The 20,501-nt window shown below is 54.5% G+C and overlaps 1 protein-coding gene across 11 annotated transcripts in view; it reads right to left on the bottom strand.

Annotated features, from left to right (window-relative positions):
* Nucleotides 1–20,501, bottom strand: part of NAV1 (neuron navigator 1) — a 231,260-nt gene that overhangs the window by 13,896 nt on the left and 196,863 nt on the right. For 5 of the 11 annotated variants that reach the window (XM_051820452.3, XM_070055083.2, XM_070055082.2 and 2 more), the window contains 12 exons: nt 19,014–19,184; nt 17,924–17,976; nt 17,462–17,485; nt 17,277–17,354; nt 14,386–14,469; nt 14,024–14,135; nt 5,519–5,640; nt 1,865–2,061; nt 1,407–1,602; nt 1,149–1,317; nt 765–862; nt 190–285 (listed from right to left, as the gene is read on the bottom strand). In XM_051820452.3, the coding sequence (XP_051676412.3) occupies nt 190–285; nt 765–862; nt 1,149–1,317; nt 1,407–1,602; nt 1,865–2,061; nt 5,519–5,640; nt 14,024–14,135; nt 14,386–14,469; nt 17,277–17,354; nt 17,462–17,485; nt 17,924–17,976; nt 19,014–19,184 (1,400 nt within the window). The remainder of the gene's footprint in view (nt 1–189; nt 286–764; nt 863–1,148; nt 1,318–1,406; nt 1,603–1,864; nt 2,062–5,518; nt 5,641–14,023; nt 14,136–14,385; nt 14,470–17,276; nt 17,355–17,461; nt 17,486–17,923; nt 17,977–19,013; nt 19,185–20,501) is intronic. The other 6 variants (XM_051820454.3, XM_070055085.2, XM_051820451.3 and 3 more) reach the window with 3 other exon arrangements.

The following is a 20,501-nucleotide window of genomic DNA, read 5'->3' as shown; positions in this document are numbered from 1 at the left end:
GGAACAGAACGGGAGATGGCGAGGAGCGCGGGTGTCCACGCCGCACGGAAGTCTGAGTGCCAGACGAAGACTCACAGGTGCAGACAGACAAGGGCGCGTGTGTTTCCTGTTCTCCAGGATGTAGCCCAGGTCCCCAGGACCCCCACGCCCGCGTGGCTCCATGTCCCGTGAGTCCACATGTCCCTTTACCTTGAATACTTGGAAAACAGCTTCATCCAGCATCTTCCAGTCAACTTTTCCACTGACTTTGCTACAGCCCAGGAAGAACTCCTGCTGCTTCAAGTCCTGTGAGGACAAGAGAGCACAGGAGCCTCAGGCCAGCTGACTCCAGGAGAAGGGGAGCTTCAATGGCCCCAGGAGCTCGGTGCTCCAGCCGGGGGAGCACTGAGAGCCCAGAGCTTCTGGCATGGATATGACGGCACAGACGCTCTTACACTGCCAATGGTGGTAGGTCCCGACAGAACCATCCGAAGCTGACAATGTACGCAACATGCCTAACAAACACCCTGGCTGAGCCACAGAGTGTCCATAGGCTATTGGTCAGGTCTCCGTAGGACTGCGTGGCAGACCAGGGGCTCTGGCTTGCTGCCACTGCCCAGTGTGCAAAATACAACAGAACTGCACATCCAGAGCTCAAGAAAGTTCAAGATGCAAACTATGAAGCAGAGTTGCTCCTGAACACACATCACTCGTGCACAAGCGTGGAGGTGGGGACCATCTGTATCATGCCGGTTTCTCCACCAGCCCTCCCCGAGGTTCCTCACCCCTTTGATGATGTGCTGGGGGGGCATCCGGACCACCACCCGCAGGGTCACTTCCTCCTTGGGACCGCAAGTGCTGATGCCATCCATGGGTGACAGTTCTGTGGGGTTGGAAAGGACTAATTGGTGTTAGGAGTCCATGCAGCCTTTCTTGAACTTGCTGGTCCTGAGCCTCTCCCAACAAGTCTATTTACTACCAGGAAGAAACTCAGTCCCCCAAGCTGCCAAGGTCTTGGGGTGGAAGGTCCACAGTGACTCTTGGTGGCTCAGGACACCAGCATCTGCTCCTCACCACCCCGGTCCAGGGCTGAGCAGGTGGCATGGCATCACAGTGAGACGAACCCTTTCCTCCTTCCACCCCAACAGGTGCGTCTCCCGAACAGGTACCTGTGTCCGTGAGACTTGGGCTGAAGGACTGGGTGAGTGCAAGGCCCAGGGAGCGGCGAGGGGACGACAGAGCAGATGATCCAGGGACCTGCCCTGGGGTGCAGCCTGAGGAGGGGCCGGGGGCTACCTTCAGCCGGTCGTTCTCTGCTTTCAGCAGGTCCACCTCCAACTGTGGGGGACAGACAGGGTAGGGCGGCAGGGCTGGGCAGGTCTCAGGCCGCAGGCTCCCTCTCCTGCGCTCTCTGCCCAGACGCCAACCTGCATGTTGTGCATGGTCTCCCGAAGCTGGTCCAGCTGGTGGGCCGAGTTGAGGGCCTCCAGGCGGATGTCCGTCAGCTTCATCTCCTTCTCCCACAGTTCAGAGCGCAGCTCCGAGACCTCTTTTTTCTCCGGCTCCTCTTCCTCATTGCTGTGGAACAGCCTGGTAGTGTGGGGAACTGGGTGGGCAGGGCCCCTGCAAGAAACCAAGAGTTAGGCCAGGCTACAATGGAGAAGCGGCAGAGTGACCATGGGCGGCGAGATGTGTGGGTGGCAGCTGTGACTCCTGCCCGTGGCTGCTCGCTCATGGGAGAGACAGGGTCCACCTGCTGGTCCCACACACCCAGGGAGAGGGAGGTCTAAGGTGCTAATTATTGTCCAGGGCCAACTCTGGCCAGCTGCTGACACTGCTGCCAGGCTGCGGGGTGGGGGGGGGCAGGTGGCTAGACAGCACTTACTCGGGGACATCAGTGCCCACGGAGGAGGAGTTGGAGGACTTGATGGAGGGCGAGGCAGTCTCTGTGGAAGCGTGCTGGAGCTTGGGGGACGAGGGGGCGGACGAGTCGGGCGTGGCGATCTCCTCAATGTCCGAGTACGAGGAAGCAGACTTGGGTCCCTTTTTTATACTGAAGGCTTTGTTAAAGGAACTGCGTAGCTGAAAAAGAGCAGATCCGGGCGGAGAGCTCAGGGCTCCACTCTGCAGAGGTCTGAGGCGTCGGCCACAGAGGAAGGTGCAGGTGGGGGAGGGGCTTGTACTTAAGCTTCCCTCCAGGCTCCACTTGACTGGTGGAGGTGGGCAGAAGTGCTGGGGGTGGCAGTTAGGGTTGAGGGCAGGAGTGGGCTCTTGTGGTTTGCGGCTGTCGCAGGCCGTGGGGACCTCCTGGGTCTTCTCTCTCCCACGGTGGGGACTGGGTCCCTGATGGGGACAGAGGGATGTCTCCAGAGGTCCCGGGTCTATCTCTCAGTGATTTAGCCCTGCCTGCTCACGCAGACCTGCACTGCTCAGTGAAGAAGCCCACCTCCAACCTCAGGCTGAGGCCTGTGACCAACCCAGCACCTGCCAGCCAGAGACAGACAGCCTGAGTCTGCAAGGAGTGACAGAAGGCAGTGCGATCAAGTTTCTTTGAGTATTTCTTCTGCCCAGCCCAGAATGGTTGAAACAACCAGAAAAAGCACATGTTACTATTTCCAAGGTCCTAGAACACACAATGTTTCCTAGTATCTCCTTAGAACACCTGGGGCGCTACAGTGCGACCACGGCTTGTTGGATCTCGGGGTTGATGAGCGTGGGGGTTAGGGATGGAAGCCGGAGATGCAAACCAGAGTCCTGTCCCGCACCCATCCACATGCCTCCAGACAGCATGCACACACACACACACAGGGACACAGACACGGAATGGCAGCAAGAGACAGAGAGTAAAGGAGGGTCCACGGCTGCAGGGGACAAAGGCAAACCCATCTCGGAGGCAGTGAGAAAAGAAGTGAGATCTGAGCATCCTCTCTAAGTGTCTCTCCAGCGAGGTGACGGGTGGAGCTGCTGGGTGGTGTGTGCTGGGTGTCTGCTAGGAAGATACACAGGCCCACTCTGGCCATCTGGGGATGAGTGAGCCAGGGTGTGTGCAGTTGGCTGGTGGCGGGGGGCAGACAGGGTTCAGAAGTACAATGGCTGTGCACACACATGTGCATGCCCAGAGAGATCTTGTGACCACAATCTGCCTGGAGCATCAGTCCTCGAAGACCAATGAGCTCCCAAAGCCAAGAACAGTGTTCCATGTGGAGTTTTGTATCTGAAAGCCAAAACCACTGGGCAATGTTTGGTATCATGTGGCTAACGGCTCCATGGTTAAATGAATTCTGGAAACAGTGGATTAAACAACCTGAGATGGGATTCTCGCTTGCCTAGGGGAGGGCTCAGAACGTCTCCAGTGCAGACATGAGCTGCAGAAATGCAGTACTTCTCACATTTATTTCACAATGGCATCACTATTTAAGGAGTCTCATTGGACAGGTGATCTGTGGGACATGCTTCAGGCAACGCTATTCTAAACAACCAAGTTTAAATGACTACAGGTCTTCCCTGCTAAGCTGCGCCACACCTGGCCAAGGCTATGCCTTCTCCCTGCCCTACTGCTTCCCTTCCGACCAGTGTCTGCAGATAAAGTATTCCAACACTTTCCTCTCTGCCTATCACCATGCCCACTCGCTCCGTGTCCTCTGTGGTGTGTTCCATGTCCTCTGTCACCAGGAACTCCTGTAGCACTTACTGCTCCAGTGCTTTGTCACCACTGGATTGTTCCCAGTTTTATATGCACAGCTGTATCTGTCCGCCCAGCAATGCTGCAGCCTCCCTGCCACTGAGACAAGATTCCATCTTTTTTTTTTTTTTTTGAGATTTTAAAAGCAAGATTTATTAGAGTCAAAGACCTGCAGTCAGAGTGGCATAGAAGGGGGCTTGCAGGAGAAGAAAACACCTGAAGGGCTGGTGGCAGTGGGGTTTTTATGTACAATTTGGGGGAAGAAACTGTCGATCAATAAGGTAAGGACAAAACAACAAGACCCTGTCTGGCTTGCTCATAATAAAACAAAACAGCCATCACCGGGTGGGACACCTAATTAGTGTTACAGTAAACTGGGAGTTCAGAGGGGTGGAGTCACCACTCCCTTGCTGTTCTCATGCTAAGATGGGACACTCCCAAGGAGTGGCAGGCAGGCAGGCACTTCTGACCTTGCTAAGGATAACAGATTCCACCTTTGTTATCTTGACAACACTTAGCACAAAGGTAGGAGAGGGTTCAAGTGGACCTCGGGGTCTGGCTTGGAACAGGCACTCTATGCCCTCTTTCTGCTGGCCTTGGGCTATGGGCTCTGATCCCTGAAACACCTCCAGGAACTCCATGAATGCTTAAAGCTTCGGGGTGACTTCAGTGCGCCCCAGACTGGACCATGCCCCTCCTCTACCTCTGCTACATCTACTCTAGGGGGATCTTCAGGCTACATCCAGACGGAACTGTCCTCAGGGAATCGTCATTACGAAGAGAACCTTCATCCACTCTTTCTAGGTCTCATGGAACCAAAGTCAAAAAGGCTCATGTTGTGGACAGAGGAGCTCGATTTGTAACAGAGGAAGACAGCAGGAGACAAATGTGGGTTTTGGTTGATGTCCCCATTGACCCCCAGCCTGACCACTCCTCTGTTGTGAGGCGGGGCAGCTGTGGATGGACCATGCAGTGGAGTGAGTCAGGGGCTCTGGGGTGGTGGGTGTGGTTAGTGTTATGAGTGGTCGTTCTTTTTTTAGGAGGTGGGGGTTGCTTGGGAAACAGGTAAGGTATGGCAAAGGAGAAGAGAAAATAGGGAAAGGAACCGGGTCTCTTACCTCATAGACCTGGAAAAAAATAGGGATTTGAAGTCAGCATTTTGAAGGAAACAAAAACAAAAAAGCAACACTTAATCGCTCATTTCACACAGCTGGTGCCCATCTGCATTGCACAAAGGTGTGGCGGGGTGCTTCCTGAACAGGGGACAGAAGAGCAAGACACCTCACCCAGAAATGCTCTCCCTACCCTAGCCAGCAAGCTGCTCAGAGCATTCTAGACTCGACTAGAGACTTTCAGTAAAGTCGTCTCAAAATCGGGTTAGGGTCTTCTGCGGGGGGGGGAGAACACACACACACACACGCACGGACACACACACACACAATTACTTCTGGGTCAGCAATCTAAAGGGTCCTTTTGAAAGCTCCACAAATGCTCTACAGATGGAAGATATGACCTCCAGGATCATCACGTCTAACTGGCTTTGTCCATAATCTCTCCATAGTCTAGAAGGAGATGGGGGGTGGGAGGAGGGAACTGATAAGCCATTCCCTTCTGTTTGCTGCCAATCAGTATGGAGAGCCCAAGCAAAGCAGGTGGACATAAAGGCTGCAGGGATAGCCTGGGGACAAGCAGGGAATGACCTGGGGAAGGGGGGAGCTCAGCAGACATCCAACTGGCGCTTAGCACTACGGAAAACTACACTTCGGTTAATTCTGGAGGGATGCATCCCCGCGCCAAGGCGGAGATGGTTCTACACCATGGTTCTACACAGCTCCCTCCCCCAAAACCTTTACCTACCCAGCTCTTTTTCTTCTTCTTTTTCGCATCAGCATCCTTGCCACTGCCAATGCTGGAATGGCTAGTGATGCTGTTGAGGCTTGAGATGCTGTCTGAGGAGTTCTGTCTCTTGATCCGAAGTTCTAGGGAGCAAACACAAATGGGCAGAACACAGTATTAGCTGCAGAGGGTAAGAGGGGGAGGGAACCAACCAACTCCTAGGTCCAAGTTATTTACTGGGGCTGGTGTTGTGGCGCAGCGGGTTAAGGCACCACCTGTGATGCTGGGTCCCATGCTAGAGCACCGGTTCAAGTCCCGGCTGATCCACTTCCAATCCAGCTCCCTGCTCATGGATCTGGGAAAGCAGCGGAGGATGGCTCAAGTGTTTGGACCCCTGCACCCATTGGGGAGATCTCAAAGAAACTCCTGGCACCCGGGTTTGGCCTGGCTCAGTCCTGGCTGTTGTGGCCATTTAGGGAATGAACCAACAGATGGAAGATATCTCGCTCTGTCTTTCCTTCTCTCTCTGTAACTCTACCTATAAAATAAATAAGTAAATCTTTTTTTTTTTTTTTTATTTTTGACAGGCAGAGTGGACAGTGAGAGAGAGAGACAGAGAGGGAAAGGTCTTCCTTTGCCGTTGGTTCACCCTCCAATGGCCGCCGCTGCAGCCGGCGCACCGCGCTGATCCGATGGCAGGAGCCAGGATCCAGGTGCTTTTCCTGGTCTCCCATGGGGTGCAGGGCCCAAGCACCTGGGCCATCCTCCACTGCACTCCCTGGCCATAGCAGAGAGCTGGCCTGGAAGAGGGGCAACCGGGACAGAATCCGGCGCCCCAACCGGGACTAGAACCCGGTGTGCCGGCGCCGCAAGGTGGAGGATTAGCCTATTGAGCCACGGCGCCGGCTCAATAAATAAGTAAATCTTAAAAAAAAAAAAAAAAGATGAAGAGGCAGACATCACTTAGTAAGCTAATGAAAGGCTATTGTAAACACCAGGGTTTGTCAATGAGGCAGCTTAGACTGCAGTTTGTCAGTGAATCAGACACACCTGCATAGCTGGAACTGGAGGTGAAGACACAACTGGTGTGTTCCAGTGGCACAGACCATGTCTATTAACAGGGGAACCCGCTGCTTCACTCCAGAACTCCGATCTTGCAGACCAAGGATACACTCAGCGAGAACACTGCAGTGTGGGTCCATCACGTTCTGACAACTGCCCTATCTCATTTTCCCCTTCCCCATCCCGTTATTGTGCATAAAGTAACTGGTGTGTTGCATATTGCATTTTCTTTCTTTTTAACTAAACGGCTGATGGCATTTTAAATAAATACTTAACTTCTATGTATTTATTTATTTTTAAAGATTTATTTATTTATTTGAGTTACACAGGGGCAGAGGCAGAGGTCTTCCATCTGCTGGTTCACTCTCCAAATGGCCACAATGGCCAGAGCTGGGCCCATCCAAAGCTGGGAGCCAGGAGCTTCTGGGTCTCCCACGTGGGTGCAGGGGCCCAGGCACTTGGGCCCTCCTCTGCTGCTTCCCCAGACCATGTGCAGGGAGCTGGATCAGAAGTGGAGCAGCCAGGACTCCAACCAGCACCCACATGGGATACTGGCACCAAAGGCGGAGGCTTAACCCGCTACACCACAGTGCCTGCCCTGCCAATGGTATGTTTTGACTGACATCAAATGGAGATTAAATGGGGAAAAACGCTGGTTCTGGGAGAATATGCCCTTTCTCCATTGGTGGCACAGGCATTCAGCTCTTATCTTCATATTCCAGTAAGCTATCTCACTGTTTTAACAACAACCAACAAAAATTAAAAATCTTTGCATACCTTTTTTGATTGGAGAATTTTAATGTTTTTCATTTATCATTGTAAACACAAGGACAATTTTATAACTTTCTTGTATGCAGTTATTACATGTAGGGCAATCTCTCTTTAAGTAGGGGAAAATGACTCTTTTATTTGAGAGGTAGAGTTACAGAGAGAGGGAGAGACAGAGAGAAAGGTCCTCCATCTGCTAATTCACTCTCCAAATGGCCTGAGTTGGGCAATCCAAAGTCAGGAGCCAGGAGCTTCTTCCAGGTCTCCCACATGGGTGCAGGGACCCAAGCACTTGGGCCATCTTCTACTGGGTTCCCAGCCATAGCAGAGAGCTGGACTGGAAGAGGAGCAGCCGGGACTAGAACCAGCACTCATGTGGGATCCTGGTGCCACAGGCAGAGGCTTAGCTTACTATGCCACAGCGCTGACCCTGGGGAAAATTACTCCTCAAAGAATGCATCAAAGATAGTTGTCCCTTCAAGACAAGCATCTTGTTGTTTAAATAAACTTCTTGTTTTTAAAACAGTAGAGTTTAATATATTAACAACGAGGAAGATGAAGTGGAGGGAACTCAGCTAGAGGCTGGAGACCAGGTAGGGGGTTACTTCCTCTGCTGCTTTTCTTAGGGAGCTGGAGTGGGAGTGGAGGACCAGGGACTCGAACCGGTGTCCATAAGGGATGCCAGCACTGCAGGCAGAGGCTTAACCTGCTACACCACAGTGCTGCTCCCGCCTCATGAAATGGATTGTTAATTTTCCCTTGATAATAGACAGAAAACAGGATCCCCATATCTGATGTTGAAACTACCAAAGCTTACATAGCACCTGGCAATGAGTATCAAGTTTACGATATTACAGAGTACTTCTGTTATCTTAAAAGGTGCAGAAAATTCAAGAGAATATGCTGAGTTAAAGTGAAGAAATTTTCATCAGTATAAAAAATGATTATACGTATATATGTATATATTCGTATATAAAGTATGCATGGATAGGGGACCTTAAATTGCTGTGAGCAAATGGAATTAAAAAATCAGGGGTGAGCCTTTGCACAGTGGTTAAGACGCTACTGAGGCTACCCACACCCCATACAGGAATGCCCAGGTCGGAGTCCTGGTTCCACTGCTGCTACCAGCTTCCTGCTGATGCACAGTCTGGCAGGCAGCAGGTGATGGCTCAAGTAGCTGGGTCTGTGCCACCCACGTGGGAGACCCAGGTTGAGTTCTGGGATCCTGGCTTTGGTCTGACCCAGCCCTGGCTGTTGCAGGCATTTGGGGGAGTGAACCAGCAGATGGAAGCGCTCTGTTTGCCTGTCTGTCTCCCTGCCTCTCAACTATACATAGAAACTTAAAAAGAGGGGCCAGTGCTGTGGCATAGTAGGCTAAGCCTCTGCCTGCAGTGCTGGTATCCCATATGGGTGCCGGTTCAAGTCCTGGCTGCTCCTCTTCTGATCCAGCTCTCTGCTATGGCCTGGGAAAGCAATAGAAGATGGCCCAAGTGCCTGGGCCCCTGCAACCCACGTGGGAGACCTGGAAGAAGCTCCTGGCTCCTGACTTCGGATCAGCATAGCTCCAGCCATTGCGGCCATTTGGGGAGTAAACCAGCAGATGGAGGACCTTTCTCTCTGTCTCTCTCTCTCCCTCTCACTGTCTGTAACTCTACCTCTCAAAAAATAAATAAATAAATGAAATCTTTAAAAAAAAAAACTTAAAAAGATAAAAAAAAACTTTATATCGCAGCGTAAGCTCCAGTAAGTTCAAGACACTTCACATAAAACGTATACTTCTTATACCAGCACTTTACCCATCCCCAAAGAGACAAGGTCTTGTGATTTAGCCTTGTCAACAGTTTTTTACATCACTGACTGAAGATTAAACATTGTTAATGAGTAGGACCCCCCAGGCCTATCAGGTGGATACCTAATTACTTCCCATGGAAAGCCGAGCAAAAACTGCCCTTGTCTGAGCAGAGAGAAGGGGACTGTGCAGGAGAAGGACTCCGGGGAAGCTTCCCAGGTCTCCTCTGCTCCGGCTTTGGCTCACTTTCGCCACCCTCCTGATAGGCAGAGGTCATCATTCTTTGGCCTCCCAGACAGCCAGCAAGCCCGGTGCATTCAGTATCCCAAAAACCTGTTGCCATGACGTTTGCTCTTGGCTGGTCCACTGCTCTCGCTCTGCCCTCAGGAGGACACTGGAAAAGCCGTATTTCGTCACCTGCTACACTTTTCCAGAGAAGTTTCAGAAGCTTGTTTTAGAACTTCCACGCAAAGCTCTGCCCTTGCCTGCGGCTGATCTGGGCACCCCAGTTTCGGCAGCCATTCAGCAGAAAGTTTGCTCCATTTGGATTTTCCAGTGAGAACTGTGTAAGCTGAACCAGTTGAGATTGTCTGTGGTGTCGGCTATGATTTCTGCTGTTAATCATTGGTCACACGCAGGGCACAAACAAAATTAATTTTTTTCCTTGAAAATTAATGTGGATTGTCTGCCACTGCGGGCTTCATCTTCAACTTCACCTTGTCCCTTCTTAAAATGACTTCTGCATTCATAACCTGCTGACTTCTTGGTGGCATTGTTCCCATAAACTTGTCATAAAGCATCAATGATTTCACCATTCCTCTACTCAGGCTTCAGCATAAATCTGATCTTTGTTCTTGCTCTAAATTTAGCAGGATTCGGGTTGCTATGATAGGAGCTGTTTTTAAACCAATGTCTCACCCTCCTCAGTGCCTCAAACTAGATCCTGCTCAGACATGTCATAGCAGGTTAGTATGAGTTTATTTGGGTGCAAAATAATTCAGAAATCCATATTCAGAAATCCATGCATAGTTTTTTCATAATATGCACTTTGCACATGAAACCTTTTGAAGAGCTCTTGTATGTTTGTTTGCAAACATGGATTATTATTTCGGGAAAGAATTGCAAGAACTATTAGCAATACCTACCTCTGGGGAATGGGTTTCTTGAGGGGTAGTTGGGAGGGTAGGGATTTTGTGTTTAACCATAAACCCTTTTGTGCAGTTTCCCTCAGGCAGTGGCAAATGTTTGCTGTAGTCAGCTCTGCTGTGTTAGCACTAAAGGAGCCACAGTCGATATGCAAATTAATGATGTAATCGTGTACAACAAAACTATATTTAAACAGGGGCCAGTGCTGTGGTGCAGCAGGTTAACGCCCTGGCCTGGAGCACCGGCACCCATACAGGCGCCGGTTCATGACCCGGCTGCTCCACTTCCCATCCAGCTCTCTGCTATGGCTTGGGAAAGCAGTAGAAGATGGCTCAAATCCTTGGGCCCCTGCACCCATGTGGGAGACCTGGAAGAAGCTCCTGGCTCCTGGTTTCAGATCTGCTCAGCTCTGGCTGTTGTGGCCATTTGGGGAGTAGGCCAGCAGATGGAAGACCTCTCTCTCTGCTCTCCTCTCTCTAACTCTGACTTTCAAATAAAAACAAACAAACAAACAAAAAAAACTATATTTAAACACTGGTGTTAAGCAATATTTGGCTGATGGGCCTACCACTAGTTTCTATTTCCCCCCAGAACGTGCACTGCGTTTAGGACAGAAAGCAGTTTAACTGGGGACTGCCGTTGTAGTGCAGTGGGTTAAGCCACCGCCTGCAACACCAGTATACCACGTTTTCACTGGCTGCTCCTCTTCCAATCCAGCTCCCTGCTAATGTGCCTGAGAAAGCAGCACAAGATGGCCGCAGTGGTTTGGCGCCTGCCACCCACATGGGAGTCCCGGATGGAGTTCCAGGCTCCTGGCTTCTGTCTGGCTCAGCCCTATTTGGAGAGTGAATCAGCAGAGATCTCTCTTTCTCTCCTTCAGCGTCTCAAATAAATCTTCTAAAACATCAGTTTAACTGATATTAGTTAATTAAAAACAAAAAATGAAGGGTAACAAAATACGTGCATACATCTGTCTTCCATCAGTTATCTCTCTCTCTCTTTTTTGTTATTTCAATTTCAATGAGTGGTGAACCTATCAGGTATGTTATATAGTATGCTTAAGAGCAAAGGCTAGGTTGTAGAAACAATTTTCACAAAGTTATGACATCTTCGGTGCTTTTTGAATTTTGTGCCATGTGCCTTCAGTAAAACTAGCAAATAACCACAAGACAATAAGCTGGTATCATCTGTCATCAAGAATATAAAAATCAGGGCTGGCATTGTAGCACAGTGGGTTGCACACAGGCATCCCATATCAGAGCCATGGCTCTGTCCCAGATGCTCCCCTGCTAATGCACCTGAACAGCAGCAGAAGATGGCCCAAGTTCATGGGTCCCTGCCACTCACGTGGGAGACCCAGATGGGTTCCTGGCTCCTGGCTTCTGCCTGGCCCAGCCCCAGCCACTGTGGCCACTTGGGGAGTGAAATGGCGATTGGAACCCTCCTCGTCTGTCTTTCCCTCTCTCAAAGCCGCAGGGAGATGTCACTTCACACCTACTAGAATGGCTGTCAGAAGAGAGAGGGCAGGGAGAGTGTGGGCCAGGAGTCAAGGAACTGGGACCTGCACACAATGCTGGCAGGCCCATGAAAGGGTTCAGGTGCTTTGGACAGCAGCTTTCTACAAAGCCAAACCCAGAGTCACCACAACCACCAGTCCCACTCCCAGGTGTATGTCCATGAGAGCATACACCTGTCCGTGAACGTCCATGGCAGCATTACTCATGAGAGGCCAGGAGCAGAAACAACCGGGGTGCACCAACTGATGAACGGATAAACAGCCACAGCATATCCATGCGATGGAATACTGGTCAGCCCCAAGGAGGAACGGAGTGCTGATACAGGAAGCAACATGGATGGATCCCGAAAACGCTTTGCCCATCACAGGAGACCACACGGCCTACGATCCTGCCCATGTGAAGTGCCCACAAGAGGCAAATCCCCAGAGACCGAGCGCAGGTGCGGCGTTCACGGGGAGTGGGAGGAGAAGAGAGGGGGACTGGGGCTTCTTTGTGAGCTGCTGGAAGGGGGGTGGGATTACACAGAGGTGATGGCTGCACAACCCTGCAAACAGGCTAAAAGCCACTGAACTGTGTGTTTCACAAAGAGCGAGTTTTATAGCGTACCAATCAGATCTCAGCTTCTATAAAAATGTGCAGGAGCTATAGGTAGATACGAACATCAGGGAAAACGAGTAGAGACGTAGACAGAAAGGTGAGGATGGAGCCCTGGGAAAATCCAGTACTGGAGGAGGGTCCACGAAGGAACAGAGTAGGGGGAGATGGGAAGGACTCAGATCCCAGGTGAAGAGGCGCAGACAACGAGCCTTGTGGCTCCAGTGCCAGCTGAGACAACACGTCACGTGTCAGAGTGCCTGGATCCCAGCTTCCGTGTACCCCGGCAGGCAGTGCTGATGGATCAAGCGGTTGCATCCTAGCCACCAACATGGGAGGTCACATTGAGTCCCCAGCTCCTGGCTTTGGCCTGACCCAGTTCGATGCTCACTGTGGGCCTCTGGGGAGTGACCTAGTGCATGGGAACTCTGTATCTCTCTGTGTCTCCCATATAAATAAATAAAAAGAAGCTAAGGGAGGATTCAATGATGAAAGAAAGGGTTAACAGGGCTGCGTTTTGGGGAATGGGCAGTGTGCGTGCGTGGGAGAAGCGCTGTCTGAACACCATATGCCGGTGCTGTGGTGCCAACACACCTTCTCTGATCTCAAACAACAAACTTCTGAATAGGTGTTATCTCCGTCACACAGCAGCCAAGGAAAATAAGTGGTAAAAACAGTAAGTTGGATTTTGGAGAAATGGGGGTCACTGGGGACTTCAGAGAAAGTGGTTTTGTAGAGTGATGGTGACAAGAATAAAAATTACAGCAGACTTAGATGTGAGGTGGAGGTAAGGCTGACTGCGGAGGGGGAGAGAGCTCGGACGACAGAAAGTCAGGTCGATACACAGATATGTCTTTTCCCCCTTTGAGAGGCTAGAGCCTTAGCGGGTCTGTAACAGAGGAGAGTGCGTAGAGCAAAAGTCAGAGACGTGGGAGGGAGGGAGAGGGAGAGAGAGAGGGAGCAGAGTGAGAGGGGAGAGAGGGAGCAGAGTGGGCATCCTTGGCCAGAAGGAACAGCTCCTTCGGACAAAACGGGAGACAGAGAAATACAGGCTGGATAGACTTAAATCGATGCAGTGGACAGGAGTCGATGGGATTCCTGCTTGAAGATGCCCACTGCCCAACGAGGGAGGCAGGGGCTGCGATCAGCAGGCTGAGGTGTCCGTGGTGGGGTGAGGAGCTTGAGAAAAGTGAAAGCTAACTCGGATGGGAGCAGAAGTGCCAGTGTCCCGAGGGCCTCGCTGGGGGCACGGACCACAGCTGTTCTGGGCGTCAGACTCCCAGACCCGTGACTGTCCGCTACGGAGCGGCAGACCTGCCATTTGAACCCTGCAACCTGCAGCTGGGCTGCTCGCTGGCGTCCCCATTGAGGGGCACCCCGTGTGAGCGTGGGCACACGGCACAGCTGCATGAAGTGCAGCACAGCCTGAATGGTGGCCTCAGACAGCTCTTTGGCGCAGCCTGACGACTGATTACGGGTCTCCTCTGCATGCCATCACCCCCGGCACCTCTCGTTGACCAGCTGCTGGAGGGCAGCTCTGAGCCCTCACCTTCTAGGAGTTTGCTACAGCGTCTCGCGTATCGTGGGCCCAGACAACACTCCGCAAAAACCTCCCACTCTCCCTGCACCTGCAGCCGGGCATCTCACCTTTGGGCGTGGCTTCTGAGGCATTGAGGGCTCCCTGAATGACGGCCTGGGCCTCGGAGTTCTTCTTCTTCAGAAAATCGATGGTTTCTCGCAGATCCAGCAGTTCGGTGTCCTACGACAGAAGCAGGAAGGTGTCCCTGTGGGGACGGGCGGCAGCACTCACCAAGCACCAGGCGGTGGGCCGGGCACTGGAGCCCCAGGGTGGGGGCTAGGCACAAGGAGTCTGTCCCCGCTGTCCAGGGAGCAGGCTGAGAAGCCGGGGGACAGTCGGGCAGGGAGGAACTGGCACTCGTGCGTGTGGCAGGGAGGCGGGCTGGCCCTGGCTGGGCTGTTCAGGGGAGCTCCCCGCCCAGGCACCTCACCTTCTCCTCGGCTGTCTCTGCCAAGTGTCGCAGGCGGGACGTCATATTCACCAGGCTCTGCTCGAAGGCAGCCACGAGGTTAGCCTGCCACAAACACACAGAGAGGCGCCTCACTTGCACGGGGCTGGGCAGAGCAGTGACGGCCATGGCAAGTAGCCCTACTGGGTTTTCTGTGTCTCGGAGCTGACTGAGGCTAAGGAACCCCCAGGGGTTTACTCCTCGACCGTGTAGTGGGCTGGCCCCCGGGGGACCAAACGCCCTCTCTGGGGAAGCTGCTGGGACACCTGCCCCTCTGCTCCCAGGTGGCCTCCACTCTGAAGTTGGGCTTGCTTGGAAGCTGCTGCTTTGCAGGGCACAGCTCCACTTGCAGGGCTGGGAGAGCTCGTGCAGTTCGAGGGCATGCCACCGTTTGGCCACTAGGTGTCAGGCGTGTTTCACAAGAGCTGGAGGAAGACACAGAGGCAGCCCAGGGAGAGCTGAGCTGGGAGCCAAGGCCCCAGGGGTGCACGGTTCCAACTCTGGGCCAATCAGCGGCCAGAAGTCTAGACAAGTGAAGGGACGAGGCCCTGGACGACGCAGGGGGAACCTTGGGGACAGAGAAACAGCCATCAGTGAGCAGGCTGGTGAGCCCCGCAAGCGGCGATGGGCACAGCCCAGGATGCTCCCATGTTTACCCATCCGTCAAGGCCTGGACCCCAAGAGCTTTTCTGCAGGGAGGGCCTGGGCTCTTTGGCAGGAAGGCATCCCGACCTGGGCTGTTCCCCTCCACCTGCTGGACAGCGGCCTTCTGTCTTCTCCACCTCGGGCTCACCCCAAGAACCCCAGCTTCCCACGTGCTCTTCCCAGCTCGGGCCTGGGCTATCTCACCCTCCCACCTGTGTGTCTCCCTACTCTGCACTTCCCCCTAATCCCAGCCTCAGGCCACGGTGCCAGCCAGACCCCCAGGCTAAGCAGTGGGTCTGCAGGCAGGCTAGCATTCGGGTGGGCTCAGTGGCTGGAGCCCCTCCTGGTCCATCCAGGCTGTGCCCTCCACTTCAGCAGCCAGCAAGTTCCACAGAACCTGGGATCGCAGGACCCCGAAGAGGACTGTGGGACCTTCCGGGAGTCCTGACTTCGCACCTCCTTCCCAGGGGGCGGGGCTCCAACCCTGGGTGAAAACCTGCCTCTGGGATTCATGGGCCTGGGTGCCTGGGTGCTGAGTGAGTTCTTGCTTAGCCAAATGGAACTTCCTGTTCTAAGAAAAAAATCACCGTCTACATTCGTTTTCTTGGCTGCAACCCAGCCTTGACAGCACGATGGCTGGCAGATTGCAGCGTCAGTGAATCAGACATAATAAGGTTCTCTGCCTCCCCGGCGCCTCTCGCTCCGGCATCTCCCAGACATGAATTTCCTGGGGTGTGCGGGACGTGACCCAGCCACCGGCCATGGAGGGTGCGGCACCAGGGAGGGGGAAGAAGGTTCTTGATTTGTTAAAGGTCCCCCAGAGTGGGAGAAAGTGTGGCAACACGCTAGTCCGTGTGCACCCGGTGAACCGTGGGTCTGCGGGAAGCGGATCGAGAGGAAGAGCCGTGTACTGGGGAACTGCTGCCGAAACAGACTGGGAACACCCAAGGTCGGGGTGGGGGAGTCCTCTCCCCGACTCCAGGGGACAGACCCCAGGCCCGACAGCTGGGCTCCCTGGAGAGGAAAGGAAGGGAGAGAACCAGAAGCCACTGTGGAAACTGCAGACATGGCTCTTTTTGTGTGAACACTTGGAAAGCTCCCGCAGATCCGGCTCAGCTGTTGTTTACAGCTTTGGGGAAAATGGCTCCTGTGTTCTGCGTCTGCAGCTCGGCCACAGGGGAGGAACCGCGCGGTTAGAGGAGGTGGCTTCGGCACGCCCGACCTCACCACGCAGCCAGAGCAAGGCCAAAGGGAAAAAAAAAGGAAGTCACCGAGGGCGGACCCTGGCCGGGATCCTTTCAGCCAGCCGTCCAGGACTGGGAGAGGCAGTTGTGAACGAGGGAGTTGGGCTTCTGTGGTCACCAGAGAGGATTCTAATGACCAAATCAGTGCCTGCCCAGGGACAGACGAGACACACCCAGGGCAGTGGGCACAGGATTTCGGGGCCGTGTGACCACGGCCAACAGCAAGGTTGCTTGCACCTCCACACAGAACCTCTGACAATACCCTCTCTCTCCCTCTCCCTGTCTCCCTCTCTCTCTCTCCCTCTCTCTCTCCCTCTCTCTTCCTCTCTCTCTCTTCCCCTCTCTCTCCCTTTCTCCCTCTCTCTTCCTCTCTCTCTCTTCCCCTCTCTCTCTCTCCCTCTCTCTTTCTCCCTCTCTCTCTCCCTTCCCCCCTCTCTCTCTCCCTCTCCCTCTCTGTCTCTCTTCCTCTCTCTCTCCCCCTCTCTGTCTCTCTTCCTCTCTTTCTCTCCCTCTTTCTCCCTCTCTTCCTCTCTTTCTCCCTCTCTCTTCCTCTTTCTTCCCCCCTCTCTCCCTCTCTTTCTCCCTCTCCCTCTCTCTTCCTCTCTCTCTCTCCCTCTCCCTCTCTCCCTCTCTTTCTCCCTCTCCCTTTCTCTTCCTCTCTCTCTCTCTTCCCCTCTCTCTCTCTCCCTCCCCCTCTCTCCCTCTCTCTCTCTCTCCCTCTCTTCCTTGGGGTTTCCAAGGCCACCAGACACGAGCACAGCCATTCCTGTTTCTTAGGTAAAGGGGGCAAAACAGTTCTTTATAAAAACTGGGACTCGGAAAAGGGCAGTGCCCTGATCTCCATGTGTGAACTGGAAAGAAGCCCACGCCCTCGGGGCCCACGCCCAGGGCGATCTGTGTCAGATGGGTCTGCTCCCTCCGTGGAACTCATCCAACTCCGGCTAAAATAACTTCCCGGGCCGTTCCCCACACCACGGCACTCACATTGGCTGAAAGCTGAGACGTCAAGGTGGCCACTTTTTCCTGGGATGACTCCAGCTCCCTACGAAGCTTCCGGATTTGCTGTGAAAGGAAGAGAAAGAAACTACTGGTGGCAGAAGATGTACGGGAAGTGGGCGGACACGGGGTGCAGCAGCATTAACGAGCAGAGACGAAGCTTCGCGCCCTACCTCGGATTGCATCCTCTCCTCAGCCTGAAGAAGGGTGCAAGGAAGGAGAGAGAGAGGAGGTGGTTACTACGGAGGCAAAGCAGCCGGGCCCCGGAGCAAGCGAGAGGCGCCGAGAGGCAGGAGGCTGAAGACTTGGGGTCCCAGCCCCGGCTCCTCATGGGACTCGGCTCAGGTTTAAATAAATGGATTTCTCTGGAGTTCACCTCCAGCCAACTTTGTCACGGCCACGAAGGCTGGGCAACGAGACGCTGATCAGTTGGAAAATGAACCCTGACAGCCACCAACTAGAGTCAACCTAGCTCCAACAACCAAGGAAGCCCCAACAGCCAAGAGCCAAGGGCTGCAGGCCGCTCAGCCACCGCCCCATATCCACAAGGTGGAAGGAAGGCACTGCAGGCCCTGCCCAGCTATCCCGGGGAGCACAGAGCAGAGCGGGGCAGGGGGAGAAGTTCATGCTCTTACTGAGGAGTACGTGGAGGAGGCGCTGGAGGCCAGGGACAGCACGGAGCCGTGGACTGAAAGAAAGAGAACACACAGAGTTAGCAGGTGTTCCTGGTACAAGCAGGTCCTGGGTGCAGCCCTAAGGCAGGAGTTTGGATTCTGACTCTGGAGGGCAGCTGGAGCAAACAGGAAGAACCCAAGTGGTGTCACAGCAGCCCAAAGCCGGCAGGTAGCCCCAGGGAGACAGGGTCCCCAGCACCAGCCTCCTGTCTGTCTATAGTCTCTGGCAGCCCAGGGATGGCGTCCCGGCTCAGCCTGCTTGGAGGGGCAGAGGGGAAGGAGGTGTGCAGGGATGGTCGCATCTCATCTTCCCAGGCCAGAAAGGGCCTGGGCTGCGGGGAGGGGGGGGGAGGCTCTCATCAAAGCTGCTGGGAACCACAACTGCCTTCTGCCTGGGCCTCCTCTTCGCAGCCCAGGGGCACGTGCCTGGGCACCGCTCAGGTGGAAACAGTGAGGAAGGGAGGGATCCTCGTCTGAGGAAGCGGCAGAGAACGAGAGCCCATCTGCAAGCAATGCGTCCTGCCAACACTGCCAGGAGGTCTAGTCCACCACGAGGCCTGGGCTTCTAGCCCCTGAGCCACACCAACACTCAGATCACCACCAACAGCCAGATGGGCCCATGAAGCTACTCTTCAGAACATTCTGGAAAGAGGAATCAGATGCCTAACTCTTTGCAAGGATTGAAGAGCTGCCATTAGGTCCTGGTATCAGAGACTGTGGGGAGGAAAGATTGCGGCCAGAAAGAGGGGGTGCAAGACAGGGCTTTTCTGAGCACCCCGAAGGTACCACTTAACCCCTCCACGCTCGGTCTCCCACCCCAGCCCCAATGACAGATGCTCCATCCCAAAGGCCCGTGCCAGGCGGTGCCACCCAAGGCTTCTGGGCCCCCAGACCCTTCAAAGGTATGGGAAGAAAGAGCTGAAATGGCCCAGCTTGATGTGAATTGTGTGTGTGTGCGCGTGCATGTGTGGTGGTGGTGGTGGAGGTGGAGGCGGCTGGGGGACCCAGCAGGGCTGGAATGGGTGCGAACCGCGCTGGCGTGGAGTCTCACCATCATCCGCGGGGTCTCGGAAGGATCCTGACCGAATCATCCCCTTAGGTCTCTCGGCCAGGGACAGGGTGCTCCCCATTTGGGAGCCGCCGTACAGCTCGAAGGCGGCCTCGTGGGTGGGGATGCTGTTGGAGCGAGTGATTCTCGGCGTGGTGGCCGCAGTGGGACTCACTAGAAGGACAGAGGGAAGGGGACGGGAGAGGGAGGGGAGGGCAGGAGAAGAGGCAGGGTCATGAGCTCTCCGGGCCCTTGGCGGGTGGCGCACCGGGAGCGGAAGAGGCCAACGGGGGTCGGGGGACAGGAGAGGAGGGGTGGGGGGCCGGTGGGAGTGTGCAGGCAGCTGATGGTTAGGAGAGCAAGCCTGGAAGGGAGGGGGGTCTTCCCTGACCCTGCCTGCCTCGGGGCTGCAGCTCAGGAAGCCCGGGTTGGGGGCTTGGCAGCTCTTCGGAAACCCTGCCATCGCGGGGGTGCGCTGGTGAGAATGGGATGCTGCAGTTCTCTGGAGCACGGCTGGCGACAGCTTGGGAGGACTGGAATTCAGACCAAGACTCGGATCTGAACGATGCTAAAGATCCGGCCAGAGAAAGGGGCCAGGCTGCGACCCCCACGGGGCGTGGCCCTATGGCAGGGAGTCTCCCCACGAAGCTGTCTTGCTCTGTGTTGCTTCGGGTTAGCTCTAAAGCATCAGGAACCATGGCCCTCCATGCTCAGCCTTCCCATGTCTGGAAGGCCAGACAAACAGCTGCAAAGCAGCGGGCTCGGCTTGCAGGGTCCCTCTCACCTGCAGGACCCTTGCCCCTGCCCCTGAAGGGAGGACAGCCCCTCGGGGCACGCGCCCACACGGAGCTCCCTGCTCTGTCTCTGGCCTCCCCTTGGGTGCACGGTCTTCTAACCTGCGCCTGAAGACCCACGCAGAAGATTTCACACCTCTCTGGCCCGGCCCTTCCCAGTCCACCTGCTGACGATGGTCTAGCCCACTCCATCACTGTCCAGTATAAACACATTGTTCTCGCTTGGTCCTCAACCCTCATGGACAGCACACAGGCCCTACTGCGCCCTCAATGGTCCTTCAGAGGCCAGATGATCCTCCCTCCTGCCTTTCCTCCTCCTCCCCGCCGTCTTGCAGTTACAACTCCTTGTCCTGTGTCGACTGCTTGCCCTCACTCAGCTCAAAGAAGACACGGGTCTAGAGAGATGCAGCAGGCGGCCACAGGCCTCTCCCAGCTCCTGAGCAGGACTCCTAGGGCGCCCACCCTGGCAGCTGCTTCCCAAAACCAGGGCTGCCATGCTTCTGTGCCGGGCCTCCGCCCCCAGCGCCTGCCCCGCCCCGGCTCTGAATCACAGAGCCATTTCCTTCTGTCTTCTCGTCTCCCTGGCCTTCAGAAAGGGTGTGGCCAGCACAGGCCTTCGTCAGCTCTGGCCCAGAAAGGGCGGTTGGGGGATCTGGACTTTTCAGGTTCTGAAGGCCGGGCGCACCCTTGGCAATCA

The sequence above is a fragment of the Oryctolagus cuniculus genome, chromosome 13 (assembly GCF_051225735.1).
Source record: "Oryctolagus cuniculus isolate XC-2025 breed Fujian yellow rabbit chromosome 13, ASM5122573v1, whole genome shotgun sequence".
Taxonomy (NCBI): Eukaryota; Metazoa; Chordata; class Mammalia; order Lagomorpha; family Leporidae; genus Oryctolagus; species Oryctolagus cuniculus.
Note: the sequence above shows the minus strand (reverse complement) of the source record. Positions and strands in the feature narration are given on the sequence as shown.